Genomic DNA, 15,550 nt, shown 5'->3' with positions numbered 1-15,550 from the left:
GTCTTCACAGGAGGCGCATTAGCATTTACCCCAGGCAGGGGGTTGGAGCGGCGCGGTGTCGATGCTTGCAGCATCCCGGCGCCTCGAAGGTCTACTCCGGAATCCACTTGGCTTTCTTTCCCTTCCTTAGTCCCTCCCCTCCCCTCCACGCCCGGCTTCCTTGGCTGGCTGTCTCCGCGCACTTTACCCTTCGCTGGCAGCGGACAAAAGGTGTCTGAGGAAATCCTGAACACGGTCATCCCATCGCCTGCTCTGGCCTTTAAATTGCCAGCCCGGGAAGGTCTGCGCACAGCCAGGTCAGGCTGAGCACCCATCCCTCCCGCCGGAGAGGAGCGGAGGTTTCCGAACGCAGCGCCGCCGACCGCCCTCCGTCCCGGGCTCCGGAACCCAAGTCCGCCCTCGGTCTCAGTGCTGGGAAAGTGAGGCCAGCAGCCCACAGCCACGATGCCGGCCCACATGCTCCAAGAGGTGAGCTTCCAGGGGCGGCCCCCGCGCCGCGTGCACGCCACGCCGGCTGGGCTGCGTGCGAGGTGCCTGGTCCCGGGAGGAGAAAGTTAGGAGTTCCCCGGACTACTCCACTTTCTCGAATTGTAGTGCGATCAGCCGAGTAAGAGGTGCGGATGGTAACGCGGGCGGTGGAGTCCCAACTTTCGTGTCTTAAAACTTTGAAGCGGTGCTTCTCAACCTTCCAACCTGAGACCCTTTAACGCAGCTCCTCGTGTTCTAGTGAAACCGCCCCCGCCCCCAACCATTAAGTTATATCCGTCGCTACTTTATAGCCGGTTTTGCTTTCCGATGGTCTTAGGCGACGCTGGTGAAAAGGTCTCCGTTTGGGGGGGGGGGTGTCGTTACCCACAGGTTGAGAACCACTGCCTGAAGCAAAGCAAAGCCAGTCTCGCCTATACTTGCACGGACGGCTCCCTTTGTGTGTTACTTGGGTTGCGAATGTTTCCTTCTTCCTATCTACCGGTCCTTCACCTTTTGCCCCAACCCCCCCCCCCCCCCAAAAAAAAAAAAAAAAAAAAACCGACTATGTAGTTTCTGGAAACTTCTGCTCTATCTCGGAGAGCATCTCACCCTCGTGCCATCTGAGCTCTGGGGCAGGGTCTGTGCCTTTGCTATATACCTTTTGCTGCTCTAGAGTGAGGGAAACGGTACCCTTCCCCTCCCCCACCCCACCCCCAACACAGGGTCCCGCCCGGATCTGCCCGCCCCCTGACTGAACTTTCCCTTGTAGATCTCCGGTTCTTACACGGCCACCACCACCATCACGGCGCCTCCTTCCGGAAACCTGCAGAACGGACGAGAGAGGCTGAAGACGGTGCCCCTCTACCTGGAAGAAGACATCCGCCCGGAAATGAAGGAAGATATCCACGACCCCAGCTACCAGGACGAGGAGGGGCCCCCGCCCAAGCTGGAGTACGTCTGGAGAAACATCATCCTCATGGCGCTGCTGCACGTGGGAGCCCTGTACGGGATCACCCTGGTTCCCTCCTGCAAGGTCTACACCTGGCTCTGGGGTGAGCAGCTCCCCTTGTCTTGAGCCAGGTTTCTCCTTTGCTCTTTAATGAGGTGGCCTCGGATCCTGACAGGGGCCCCTCTGTCCAAATTTCCCCAGCCTCCTTTTCTCTGGTTCCCTCCGGGACTGGGCAGCCCTTAACCTGAATGCTGCGTCCCTGTGCCAGGGGGGAGGGGGCCTTGGAGGGGTCAGCCTGAGGCAGAGGAGCGACCTCCTCCGAACAAGCTTTTCTGTGTGAGGCGATCACTTGGCTGCTTATGCAGGCCCCACCTGACCCAAGAGGAACGGGCCTACCTGGGAGGCCTGGGAATCAGGTGCTAGGCCAGGGGCCTCGTGGACTACTGTTCAGTTCAGCCAGGGCAGGGAGCAGAGCCTGGGAGCCTGGGGAAACTGCCCTGGAGAGGTCCTTGAAAAGAACAGAACAGAAGGAGGTTAATTACACAACTATTCCGACTTCAACCCCTGACCAGACCGAGCTGGTTTGCCCTCAAACCCGCCTTCTGCAACCCCCAGTCTACAAGTGTGTGGCTCCTGTGCTCCAGGCCATTCTTCAGGGCACAGCACAAGCCAGTCAACAAGATCTTCAAAGAATGAAATAAGGTTTTCACTCTGTTCCCTCATCTAAAGCTCCTGTCTTGTCTCCTGGGACCCTGAAGTGCCAAGGACCCCAAACTTTCTAACTCCAGCCCTCCTCCAGCTCTGCCAGCCCCCTCCTTGGCAGAGAACCTTCAGCAGCCCAGCCCTAATAAAGCTCCTCCGGGATTCACTGGGTGTGGGCTGAGGGCATGACCACCTCTTGGATAGATTTGCACTTTAGGTGTGTTCTCACTTAGGAAAGCTGAGTCCGGAAGGTGGGGAGCGGGAGAGCCACTGGCTACAGATGGCAGCGCAGGATCCCTCTCCAGAAACGTAGGCAGTTTCTCTGGAGCAGGGTCAGGTGTGAGTACTTCGTGGCAGCTCTCTCAGAGAGGTTGTGAAAGAATGGTTAGCCTGGTATTGGCTCCCCTGCCCTGGGCCTCTTGGGTCTTTGAAGCAGTTCAATCTGATCTTCGGAGCTTCGTCTTAGAAGTTGCCCTAGATCTGAGAGGAGCCACTGTTTTTCTCAGTACCAAGTAGGGCAGGAGTGCTTTGTCAGGGGTGGGGAGGTCTCTCTCAGGTTAGCTGTGCTGCTTCCCAGACTTCCTCTTGAGGCGGCTGTCTCCCTCAACTTTTTATTCTCTAAGAGAACCCAGTTCTAAAGAGATCTCTGATAACACTCAGGGCCATGTTGTCTCCAGCCTGCTCCCCCCCCACCCTTCCTCCCCTTTTTTGTGACAGGTCCCTCACTCTACCGCTGGCTGGCCTTGAACTCACAGAGATCCGACTGCCTCTCCCTCCCAAGTGCTGGGAGTAAAGCTGTGCACCATCACACCAGGTCCAGCCAACCTCTTAAGACAACTCTTCCTCTTCTTCTTTTTGGTTTTTCCATATAGTTTCTCTGTGTGTAGCTTTGGTTGTCCTAAAACTCAGTATGTAGACCAGGCTGGCCTTGAACCCACAGAGCTCCGCCTGCCTCTGCACTACCACTGCTCCACTCCAAGACAGCTTTTAGGCTATTCCTTTACCACCAGGTGGGCAGATAGTCCCATGGGGAGTGGGGATGGGATCTAGCAATATACCTGACACTGAGGTGTGGGTAGAGTATGTCCCAGAGTGCCTGTGTTCTTGTCCCAGTGCCCCAATGAGATGCTAGCATATGTGGTCTAGACTGTGCCTGAGCCATCTACAGCCTGAAACCAACATGGATGCTTCCTTGGTGCAAAATTGAGGGCTCCTATATTGCCCCAAGCCTCTCTTTCTTCCTGTTGATGGCTAGTGGTTGTCTGGGCCTCTCCGGTACTGTGTGGTCAGATCTGGTACATAAGACGATCAAGTTCCACATGATCACGGGGAGCAGACATCTGCTGCTTCAATCCCTCAATCCCAGCTCTGGAAGAATGCGGCTCGAGTTTACTTAGGACAGCCGCCGACCCTATGGTTCACAAGGATTTTCTAACAGGAAAATGGGGGGTTCGGGAAGCTACTTAGGAAATGGCTACCTCTGCTACAAAGGATATGGACAATTTGTATAGTTTGTGTTATCTCTCAACTGCAACTAAAGTCAATGGCCCCTGAGGATCTGTTATTGCTGCCACTCCCTAGGCACAAAAACAGTATCTACCAAGGCCTCTGTCCCAGCATCCCACTGCTGGTCAGAGAACAGATGGGTACACACAGGACCCCATTCCCCACTGGAGATCAAAGTGAGTACCTTCTAAGCGTGCAGATGATGGCGACGAAGCAGGAAAATATTCTGATGTTGGGTTCCTACTTTGCTGGTTTCGTGACCCTCTCTTGGCATCTATTCCCTCAATTGTAAAGTAGACGGGCGTGGGCTATGGGTTTTCATTTTGCTTGTTTGTTTTTGAGGGTTTCTCTGTGTAGCCTTGGGTGTTGTGAAACTCTGGAGACCAAGTTGTCCTTAGGACACTGCTGACATGACTGTTACAGGGCTGACCGTCTGGTGTGGCCCCGGTCCCTTCTGTAGCATTCGAGTGTGATGGTTTCAGCTGCATGCCTTGAATGTCCCCTACAACTTGAGGGACATTCAGAGTGATGTCTCTGCTGTCTTCACAAGGCTCCTGTCTGCAGTCCTGGGCTCTGCAGGAAGAATTTGCAGCTCTGCCCATTTGAAGGGCGAACACCATTAGGCCTTAGAGATCGGGGATTCTTAGGATTAAGTGGGAAACAGATCCTTACCCAAACCCAAAGAAGACAAACACAGACGTCAGGGACGCCTCCTTGACATAATTCCACCGTTGAAATTTGCCTGTTGGTGACTCCCTTTCCCCCACCTGTCTTGTCCTGCAGGGATTATGTATTATGTCATCAGTGCCCTGGGCATCACAGCCGGGGCTCATCGCCTGTGGAGCCACAGGACTTACAAGGCCCGGCTGCCCCTGAGAGTCTTCCTCATCATCGCCAACACCATGGCTTTCCAGGTAAGAAGCTGGTGCCACAGCTGCATCTCCACCCTGCGGGTGACCTGAGTGGGTAGTGGGGATCATTTTTTAATTTCATAACCAATATGGCATCACCCAGTATGCTATCTGGGCTATCTGCCTAAAGGGCCATGCTACATAGTCAGTCCAGGCCTTGGCCCTGGTGTCCTGTACTCTCACTGGAGAGTGAACTCATGCTTTACTGTGATGTGCTTTATATTCCATGGACTGCCACAATGGCACTGACCGTGATATGTCCCAGAATGGAGAATTCTTCTGGGCCCTGCTAAGCACTGGGAATGAGTTAACCCATTAAGTCCTCCTGGACATATTGGTGGATATTATCGTTATCATACTGGTTTTTTGAGGCAGGGTTTCTCTGTGTAGCCTTGGCTGTCCTGGACTTGCTTTGTAGACCAGGCTGGCCTCAAACTCACAGAGATCTGCCTGCCTCTGCCTCTCCCACTGCTGGGATCACAGGCGTGTACCACTGTGTAACAATGGCTGCTTCTCCTGCACGGGGGCTAAAGGTGTGCTGTACCACTCAGCTGAGCCTGAAAGGTCAGACTCACCAGCCTGAGCAAATCTGAGGCCGCGGGGTTGGCTGGGTCAGGAATATTAAAGTTGGTTTATGTAGAGTGAGGACAGTTGGGGGGGGGGAGATTTTTAGCTCTTAGCTGGAGCAATGGGTACAGGATGATTTGTGGTATTGGGCTTTACAAGAGAACAGTGGGGAAGCAAATTATTCTCATTTATTGATAATACGTGAAGTGTTTCCCACACAGGTTCAGAGGTCCTAGGGAAATGTTCATGCTCATTAGTGACATGCCGGCCTTTAAACCGGGTTAGGTGGGCTGTCACTTGTGAAAGCCTCAGGGTGGCGTTCCCTGCGAGCGACTCCCTGGGATCCAAGGCCACCTGCCTCATGATCTCTGCCCCCACATTCCTTTCTTCAAGAACTGCAGTGTTCTTTGAGTGTTGTGACTTTCCTTCTCCCCCACACACAATCTTCAGTGTGCTCCCGGGACTTTGCCAAATAAGCTGGTACAAGAGACCAGCCCCCAAGGTCTCCTTTGGAGCTGGAGCCCTATGGACTTTGCGTTGTCCTAGGCCCTTGAAGATATCTGGGCGTTAGATTCCCCCAGGAGGCCATCTCTTCTCATTCCTGGGTTCCTCTTTCCTGTCCTTCCAGAATGATGTGTATGAATGGGCCCGAGACCACCGCGCCCACCACAAGTTCTCAGAGACGCACGCCGACCCCCACAATTCCCGGCGGGGCTTTTTCTTCTCTCACGTGGGTTGGCTGCTGGTGCGCAAACACCCAGCTGTCAAAGAGAAGGGCGGGAAGCTGGACATGTCTGACCTAAAAGCCGAGAAGCTGGTGATGTTCCAGAGGAGGTGAGTGAGTGATTGGGAGAGAGCCAAGGGCGCCTGGGGTTTAGAAACTCCACCTTTTCTCTTAGGACTTATAAAATGATAACTGAATGATATACTGGATTGATAAGTTCAAAATCACTTAAATTTCCTATTCAACATTCAAAAGGCCCACAGCCATAATTTATTGCTCTTTCTGTTTGGGCCATCTTAATAAAAACCAGTTAGCTATACCATTGATCCTAGTCTGGTAAAGATGGCTGAGTGTTTACCTTTGAGGAATTTCCAGCCTATATGGCGTTGAAGGAATGAGCCACAACTATGATCCCATAAAGCAGAATAATACTATGTTTACTATGAGTAAGTATGAGGGAAAAATGCAGCTCAGCGGGTGAACAACGAGGGACTCTAGCAAAGTAGCATCAGGATCCAGCCAAAGACAGTGGTCTGGCAGTGTGGTGGACGGGACGCTGCAACTGAGTGCTGAGGCAGCCCCTCTTGGAACATGGTCCATCTCTGAGATGTAGCGTGTGAAGGGCCAGGGCTGCAGGAGCAAGCACGGAATCAGTATTGACTCCGTTGCTTTCCGGGAGCCATTCAGGCATTCTCCAGCAGCTTGGGGCACAGATGGGTGGGCTCCGGAGATGCAGGCATGGAGGTAACGGGCAGGGTCACGGCTAGGGAAATGGTGACCAGAATGGAAGGGAGCTAGTCCGAGGGATTATCAGTGACACAGAAGTAATAGACACAACTGCTAAGGAATGTCAGCAGCTTGATTTGTAGGGAATGAAGAATGGAACAGAGGGACAGATGATTAAGGACACTCAATGTGTCTTGGTGACAGCAGGAAATGAATGCGTGGCACTTGTCAAAGACCTCACAAACAAGAAAAAGGAACTCAGGGCTGGAGTGGTGGCTCATAGGTTAAGAGCACTGGCTGCTCTTCCAGAGGTCATGAGTTCAATTCCCAGCAACCACATGGTGGCTCACAACCATCAAAAATGAAATCAGATGCCCTCTTCCGGCATGCAGGTGTACATGCAAACACACTTTGTATACATAATAAATCTTTAAAAAAAAAGAAAAAGATAAAGGAACTCAAAGGCTGATGGACAAGAGCCCAGGGAGCAGAATTAGCTGATGAGGTCGTGATTTGATCCAGCATGACCTTATGTTCCTATGGTAAAAGTAATGGATTCGTAGTCAGGGCAAGAAGTGACTGGAGACACACAATAGGATCTCAGAATACCTGCACATTCATGTACCCTTATCTAAAGGAAGAGAACACTGCATGTGAGATGATGTACCATCTTTCCTCTTGCTGATAACCTCCTCTGACAGGAAAATGGCACAATGCTACCTCATTAGAAAGGACAGTTTGTGCGGGTGTGAGGGACCTCTCCTTATGCAGTGCGTGCTCTCCCATGTAGGTACTACAAGCCTGGTCTCCTGCTCCTGTGCTTCATCCTGCCCACGCTGGTGCCCTGGTACTGCTGGGGCGAAACTTTCCAGCACAGTTTGTATGTTGCCACGTTCCTGCGCTATGCCTTAGTGCTCAACGCCACCTGGCTGGTGAACAGCGCCGCCCACCTCTACGGCTACCGCCCCTACGACAAGAACATTGAATCTCGGGAGAACATCCTGGTTTCCCTAGGTGCCGTGGGTAAGCCACGGGCCCCCAGCATGACCATGTCCAGGGGCCTTCTGGTTGGGGCGTTTGTCTAGGAGCCAGAGGAACCAGAATGACCTGTTTTATGAGTGCTGTGTAGTTCAGCTTTTCCACTATAAAACCGGGACCTTATGAAGAGTCAGGGAAACAACGGCAGTTAATGTAAAATGGAAAGGGCAAGAAGTAACTCTACTTTGGCTTATAGGTTGTAAAGCAGTGTCTAAGTGCTGCCTGTAATGAGCCTCTGAGTCTCCCTCTTCTAGTCCCCTGGCAGGCCTGCAGCTCTGCATTAGCCCAGGGTGAGCATTCAGCACATCCCAGTCACCACGGTAGCCTCTTGCCTATTGGCTCACATGCAAGAGTATAATTTAGCCCAATAATCTTCAGGTTGCCATGCTTGTATTTCTTTCCCTCCTGTATGCCGTTCTTTTATACATGGGTCATGCAGTGATGTCCACTTCAGGGCAGACTTTTTTCTTCCCACCACCATCCCTCCCTCTTGTTCTTTTTCTCTCTTCTGCTCCATACTTCTCCTTAGCATCCTTGATGGAGCAGAGTTTGGTCAGCTCCTTCTGTGGGGATCTGATGTTGACTGTCCCTGAATGCCTTCCTCTCTGGTTCCAGTTCTGACGCAGCTCAATGAAAGTAGTTCTGCCATCAGTCTCTGCACTCCCCTGTCCTGCTTTTCAAGTGGCAGAAGCCTCATCACGCTGGTTTTCCCTGTGAGGATCCAGTGGCCTCTGCTCATCGGTGGTCAAAGCTCTTGTTCATCTGCTCACAAACCCATGCCTGTCATTCCGCTAGTACCTTCAACTTTGCCTAAAACTCCCTGCCCTCCTTTCCATTTGGAGTCTGCTTTTGACCTGCCTCGGTGCCTGTTGCAGTTCTGTATGCTGCAGCTTTGACCGATTTTGACACAAACCCTATGCTATCCAAATCTGCTATTTTCATAGACACAGGATAATCTGAACTGGGTCATGTGTGTCCTCTGTTGTTCTACAATGCGCCTTCCTTGTGACCATGAGTTCCAAGTGGCTGCCAACATCTTCCTTTGTCTGGCTGTTACTCACTGCTCAGGACCTGTTCTCTTCTTACCCTTGACCATGAGTTCCAAGTGGCTGCCAACATCTTCCTTTGTCTGGCTGTTACTCACTGCTCAGGACCTGTTCTCTTCTTACCCTGTTCTCCACCAGCTGCCTCCTATCTCTCACATCTTCTTGAATTTCTTCCCTCGGGTCACATGCTTAAGGTCTCCGCTCGTTCCCTGGAGCATTTCTGGGCTTGCTGCTCCAGTTGCTACTCACTGGTCTCTTCTTCCCTTTTTCTCTCCCTTGTTACTATGTTGCCTGATTTCCTGTTAAATGTTGAGACATGGATGCAGGGAAGTGCTCACCCAGAACTTTCCTTTTTTTTTGAAACAAGGTTTCTCTATGTAGCCTTGGCTATCCAAGACTTGCTTTGTAGACCAGGCTGGCCTTGAACTCACAGCAAGTGCTGGCATTAAAGGCATGTACCACCACACCTAGCCAAAACTAGCGATCTTTAAAGAACAAGCGGTGTTTTGTTTGTTTGTTTGTTTTCTTGAAATTGTATTTGTGTTTTATGTGTTGGGAGGTTTGGCCTGTGTGTTTGTCTGTGCACCATGTGTAGCGCCTGAGGGGCCTGGACGAGGGCACTAGATCCTTTGGGCTCTGTATTGTTAGCGTTGTGACCCACTCAGAAGAGTCCTGTCAAGAGCTAGTAAAACATACTATCCTCTGCACAAGCCCTCCTGAGTCCAGAGAATTTATTTCCTCTATCAAAATAATATTTTTAGGAACGGCCAGAATCTTTGATGTTACAGAGAATGTCATAGTGTTTTAGTTTTATCAGCACCTCCCAGATGCCAGGATCAAATTCAGAGTCAGTAGCCCGCCGTGAGCCAGTAGTAGGAGGTAGGAGGCGGCCTCTTGTCACTGGCTGGGCTTCCTTCCTTCTTTTCCCCTAACTGTTCTTACTTCTGTTCCAGGCGAGGGCTTCCACAACTACCATCACGCCTTCCCCTACGACTACTCTGCCAGTGAGTACCGCTGGCACGTCAACTTCACCACGTTCTTCATCGACTGCATGGCTGCCCTCGGCCTGGCTTACGACCGGAAGAAAGTATCTAAGGCCGCTGTCCTAGCCAGGATTAAAAGGACTGGAGATGGGAGCCACAAGAGTAGCTGAGTTTTGGGCTCTTGAGTTCTTGTTCCAAAAGTTATCTGGGTCGAGATTTAATAACCTGTTGATTAACTATTGGATAATGCTACCAGGATGTTAACCTATTCCAGTACAGTATTCTTGTAAAATGAGAAAGCTTTGATCACGTCGTGAGGTAATTCATATTTTAATTAGCTAGAATTAACCATGCCACAATCTATATATTTTTAAACATATACACGATAAATGCATATACAATTTTACGCATCAGTTTTGAATAATAACCATAAATTTGAGCGTTCTATACAGAGTATTAAAAGCCAACACACGTACTGTTTTGATGCTGAGGTGATGAGCACCTCGCTCGTTCCCTTGTCTGCATTGCATCTTGCTTTGTTTCTTTCCTCTCTCACCACCTCCCAGGCGAACAGACAGCTAACCGCTGGTCCATGTCACCTCCCAAGCCCAGGCAACTCGCCTGGATCTGAAATAAGGATCCTTCCTCTTAGATACTTCTTTCCTTGTTCTGAGCTTGGAGCCTGCTGCCTCAAACTAGAAACAGAACAAAGCCTCCATGGAAGTTCCCCGCTTGCAAACTTCACTGCAGGCTTTGCTTGATGGAATGGGAACATGATCTTGATTTGATACAAAGCAAGTAGATTGTCTAGAGAGTGGAGTTAGCAAAAAATGGTATGGCCCGCAAGGAGGGGTGGGAGAGAGAGAGAGAAGATCAGGCTCCTCCGCACAGCATGCCTCCTTTGGGCCTGTACTCTGAACCACAGAGCTTGGTGAGACTGGAAAAATCAAGTCAGCGTCAGACTGAAGAGGAGTAATGTATGGTCTGTGCTAGCTGATGGTTTTAGCTTTTAGTAACATGAAGATTTCTTCATAGAAGAAAAAAATCTTCCTGTTAAATCTTCACTTGGAACAGGAAAGTATTTCACTAGGAAAAAGTGATGCTAAAGAAAAATTGAAGGATAAAAGGAGTTTTATCCTGGCAACTGGGTTGCCAGTTTCTCTCATGGCTGGACAGGAAGTGAGGTTGAGGGCAGCATCTGTCGGTAAGGATTTCCAAATGAGGCTCTTGGGGAACACACTGCCAGGGATCCGGAAGGTGTAGGCTCCATCTGTTACTCTAATCTCCTTGGATTGAGTAGAAGCTGGGCTTCTCTGGTGTTGAACCTTCCCGGCATTCTTTGCTCTGTGGCCATCCAGCCTGGCTCCCTCTCTCTCCCTGGACTGGCAGGTAGTTGTCTGTTTTAAGAGCACTCAGGACTTGCTGCTGTCCAGGAACATTTCCTCCCACAGTGTTCATGGGCGAGGAACGGCTGTGTTGCTTCAGCAAGCAGAGCCAGGTGCCACTTTCCTGAGGCCTCCAGATCCTCTCTACCTCCACCCCTTATGTGCCTCCGCCACAGTGATCTCAGAAAAGCTTGGTAGGCCCTCTAGCAACATCCTTGGTTCAGAGTGGCTGTCTGGCTTGTGAGTTAACAGCTCGGCCAAAGGCTCGCGTTGTCTCGGCGAGGTAACTGCTGAACGAGAAGGCTGATCATTGGTCTTCTCTGTGTGGGTCAAGGTAGACCGCATGCTTTCCTCTCTGGCTGATCCGTGCAGGCAGGTGGTGGTACAACGCTTATGAAAGGAAGAGGTTCCCTGTGTCTCCATTAAAACACCAGAATCATTGGCAAGAGCCCAGGACCTCACTTCCGAAAAAGTCCTGCTATCTGGACCCAGGGAGGGAGGCAAAGCTTCAACTGAAACATGGTATCTAAGGTGCCATGAACTAACAAACACTATCCCACAGCCCAGGGCAGACAATGGTATAGAAAAGTGTAGAAGAAAACAGCACATCAGTATTTTGGAACCATCAACCTCTCCTGTGCCTGAAGCCTAATCCAAAGGCCTGGCTCCAAATGCTCTGTTCACTTTTGCTCAGATAAAAGCCTTTCTTCCTGTGTTAATCGAGCACGTGCTTTGAGCTGTTCAGCGAAGTAGGAAATCATAGAGAATCACTGGATCTGCTGACCCAGCCTCTGGAAATGCCTTGGGGGTGGTTTTGTTTTTCCAGGTCACAGGTGTCTGATTTACGACATGAACAATAAAATCAGCTTTCCTTCTCTTCTAATCTTACTCCACGGATCTGATTCAGGCCATGTCCCAACACAGAGCTATACACAGAGATCTCAGACTGAGGTCCCAGTGTCTGGATGTTTAGGTAGAGTGTAATGGAATGTTTAGGTAAGGGACGATTTCAGAGCCTCTGGAAGATGGAGTTCTAACAGTTTCCATATAAGCGTGCTAAGAGCTTTGCATGCCTTACCTCTTTCCTGATCTAGAGGAGTCCAGCCTCATGCCCTCCCTTAACCCTAAGACCCTGAAGGTAGAGTCGGTGTAAGCAAGAGGCTGGCCGGAGGACCATCAGTACAGTGATTTGCACAAATCTTTTATGGGCTTCATTTTGGAAATATTTCCTGTGACTGTTTTTAGTAAATGCTCGGATTTGATGGGAAGTGGAAATAATGTATTTAATTGTATTATCCTGTTGTTGTTAAATGTGATAAAGGCCATGGCAGGGATGTCTTCCCCTTGGGTTGCTAGTCTCTGGGCACTATGTAGCTCAGGTGACCGGTGAGAAAGGTAGCAAAGCAAAGCCACATCTGCTGCTGGCTTGCGCCAGGGCCTCTCTTAGCCAACTGGCTGCTCTCCTTCCTCTCACAACAAACGCACCCTAGAGATGAGGTCTTTAGTCTCTCCTGTGCTCAGCGCCTGGCAGTCCCACGTCTCAAACACCATCGTGAAGTATCCAGAACATCTGGAGGACACACACAGACTATCACTCTGGGCAAGTCCTGATAGAACAGGCTACTGATAGCTACCTCACAGAGCAGTTTTGAGGTGACTAGAGTTTGTTTTTTTGTTTTTTTTTTTTTAATTATTGTTAAGCATTTGGGGGTCTCATTAGAGGTTCTCAATGAGTTCTACAGAAGCAGAGTGCACCGTGAACTTTACACTCATGCCATCTCTAGTCTACAACTGCTCTTTCCAGAGGCTGACAGAACCCACTGGAGGAGTGGGCTATGACCAAAGTACAAGACTACCTACTCACTGCCACGAAAACGGTGCAGGGAACCCCGCCTGCATGACAGTTTCTCCTTTTTATGTGGGGTAGTTATTTGTGACCCAAGGGTAATTTTGATTAATTTCCATTAATATCAACTCTTGAAGCCTAGTTGTACTGATTGAGATTGTATTTGTTCCTAATAAAAGTGGATATGGCTGTACTGCCTGAGAGTTTTTGGCGTGTGCATGAATGCACACATACAACACAACATACACACACACACACAGAGCTAGGGACTGAACCTGGGGATCCCATGTGTTGGGCAAACACTAGAGATGAGAGACACCCAGAGCCTCTACGTCTTGAACGTGTGTGTATTTGAAGCAGACTCACTACAGAGCCTTCACTGGCCCTCAAATCCCAGAAACCTGCCTGCCTTTGTTAGGATTATAGGCAGAATTAAGAGTAAGTGAAAAAAGTAGAAAGTACAAGGGCTGAGTCATACCCCAGTAACCTGCCTGCCCTTCCTAAGGGTAACCTGAGGTTAAACTCTGGGAGCAGAAAACCAAGAGTGTGGCACTGAGTCAAACAGCTTCAGCTGACAACCTGCCTGGGGACTGCCCAGTCTCTGTCACATGAACCCAGCACAGCTACGGGAAGAGCTCCAAGTCATGTTCATTCCTCTTCCTGGAATGTCCTGCCCGCAGGGAACAAGCAACTCCTAAGAATATTCACCCACACCTGAAGGAAAGTAAACGACCCAGAGAGGTTGGGTAGTCCTAGAGTAGAAAGGGTACCCTTTAATCCCAGCACTTGGGAAGCAGAGGCGGTTGGGTCTACAAAGACCAGGTTCCAGGACAGCCAGGGCTATTGCACAGAAGCCCTGTTTTAAGAAAATGGGGGACTAGGGAGGGGGTGTTGGAGAGATTGCTATCACACCTGGCTTTCTCCAACTAATTTTTTGAGTATCTAGAACAATAGTTCTCAACCTGTGGGTTGTGACCTCTTTGGGGGTTCAAATGATCCTTTCACAGGCATCCCTTGAGACCATTGGAAAACAGATATTTACATTACAATTCATAACAGTAGTAAGATTACAGTTATGAAGAAGCAGCATAAGTAATTTTAATTTTAGGGCTCACCACATGAGGAACTGTAAGTTTGCAGCATTAGGAAAGCTGAGAACTACTGCTAGAATCTAGGTTTGTATACACTGAGCACTGCCAGAGCATCGTAAAGTTACAGTGGTGACATTTTCTTCACTAATAGCATGTACATACATAAGAAATTAAAATTGTATGTCTGTACATATTTTTTCTTGTTTAAATCACTCTCACCAGAATAGCTTTTTCAGTTGCTCTAGACCATCTCTCCTCTGGCTCCCAGGAACTGGCATTAGATCAACAGTACGCCTGACCCCCATGTTTCTCTCTCGTTTCCTCCTATTCCTCGCTGCCCTCCTTCTGGCTAAACACTGCTGCATGCTTCTCCTAGGAAGCACAGTGTTTCTTTCACGTGGGACTGGGTTTTCCTACTTTCCAAAGAGAAAGAAGGAAGGGTAAGATCTTCCAGCTGTAAGAGTTTGAGACAGGGTTTCTCTGTGTAACAGCTCTGGCTGTCCTGGAACTCACTCCTCAAACAACTGCAAGAGTTTAAGGAGGGAGGGAAAGTTCTCCGCTGAGGGTATAAGCCCAGTGGGAGTTCTCAGAGGCCAAAACAGCGAATTCTGCTTTTGAGATATGACATGGAAAGGGACAAGGAAAACAAGGTCTTGTTTAGACATAAAGATTTAACAAAACATGGTTTAAAATAATGGAAACACTAAAAAGTAAGTGCCTATGTGGCCAATGGTTTCATCTCCCCTCATGAATCAGAATAGTCCACAAAAATGTCTCCCTGGGCAGGAAAAGAAGTGCCAAATCAGAACAGACTATCACACATAGAGGATATGATGTATATATAGAAAATTCTATGTCATGTACACATCTTTTGGGAGGAGAGCGAAGGGAGGGCCAGGCTTGGTTATCTCTTCTCAGTTTTAAACATTCTCCCTAGTGTGAAGGGTGGTCTGTGCCTATGACCCAGCATTTACGATGTAGAGGCAAAAAGACCAAGTGAGTTTGAGACCAACCTCGGAGATATGAGACTTTGCCTCAAAGAAAGAAAAGAACTCTCATGCTTGAGAATGCTATATGTTGAGACTCTGCTCCAAAAAAGCCAAAAGCTGGGCCTGAAATGTAGCTCTGCGGTAATAAAATACCCAGCATGCATAAGGCCCTGTGTTTGATCCACAGCACCACATAAATCAGGGATATTTGTTTATATATGTAATCCTAGCACTCAGGAGGCAGAGGCAGGAGGATCAGAGTTTCAAGATCATCCTTACTTACACAGATAGTTCAAGGCCAGCCTGGGATACATGAGACAATTAAAAATTAAAAAAAGGCAACCTACAAATGGGGAAAAGTTCAAGTGTCTCTATATCTACCCTGGAATTTCATATAAATGGAGAGAAACACACTTCTAACTATTTGGGTTCAAAATAATGTCAAGAATGGTCTATGTCTCAGACATAGATACTGCTAACCACATTTGATGCCTTTGACATGACACAGCTCCCTGCTAGCTCTCTCCTCCCTGTGCATATAGAATTAGGTGCTATGTTCCTATTCATATGACAGCATGCTGTTTAATGCAAGTCAAGCATCCTTGAAGTGCATGGTTTT

General features: G+C 49.3%; 1 protein-coding gene across 1 annotated transcript; it reads left to right on the top strand.

The window, feature by feature from the left end:
* On the top strand, positions 1 to 13,044 carry LOC129665051 (acyl-CoA desaturase 1). Its single transcript, XM_055591522.1, has 6 exons — positions 1 to 468; positions 1,238 to 1,520; positions 4,409 to 4,539; positions 5,732 to 5,937; positions 7,344 to 7,576; positions 9,591 to 13,044. Exons 1-6 carry the CDS (start codon positions 445 to 447, stop codon positions 9,788 to 9,790), a joined length of 1,077 nt encoding a protein of 358 aa, XP_055447497.1. The 5' UTR covers positions 1 to 444; the 3' UTR covers positions 9,791 to 13,044.
* The last annotated feature ends 2,506 nt before the right edge of the window (positions 13,045 to 15,550 follow it).

Source organism: Psammomys obesus, unplaced genomic scaffold, assembly GCF_907164565.1.
Source record: "Psammomys obesus unplaced genomic scaffold, mPsaObe1.curated_primary_1811, whole genome shotgun sequence".
NCBI classification, from domain to species: Eukaryota; Metazoa; Chordata; class Mammalia; order Rodentia; family Muridae; genus Psammomys; species Psammomys obesus.
This window is presented reverse-complemented; position numbering and strand designations above follow the sequence as displayed.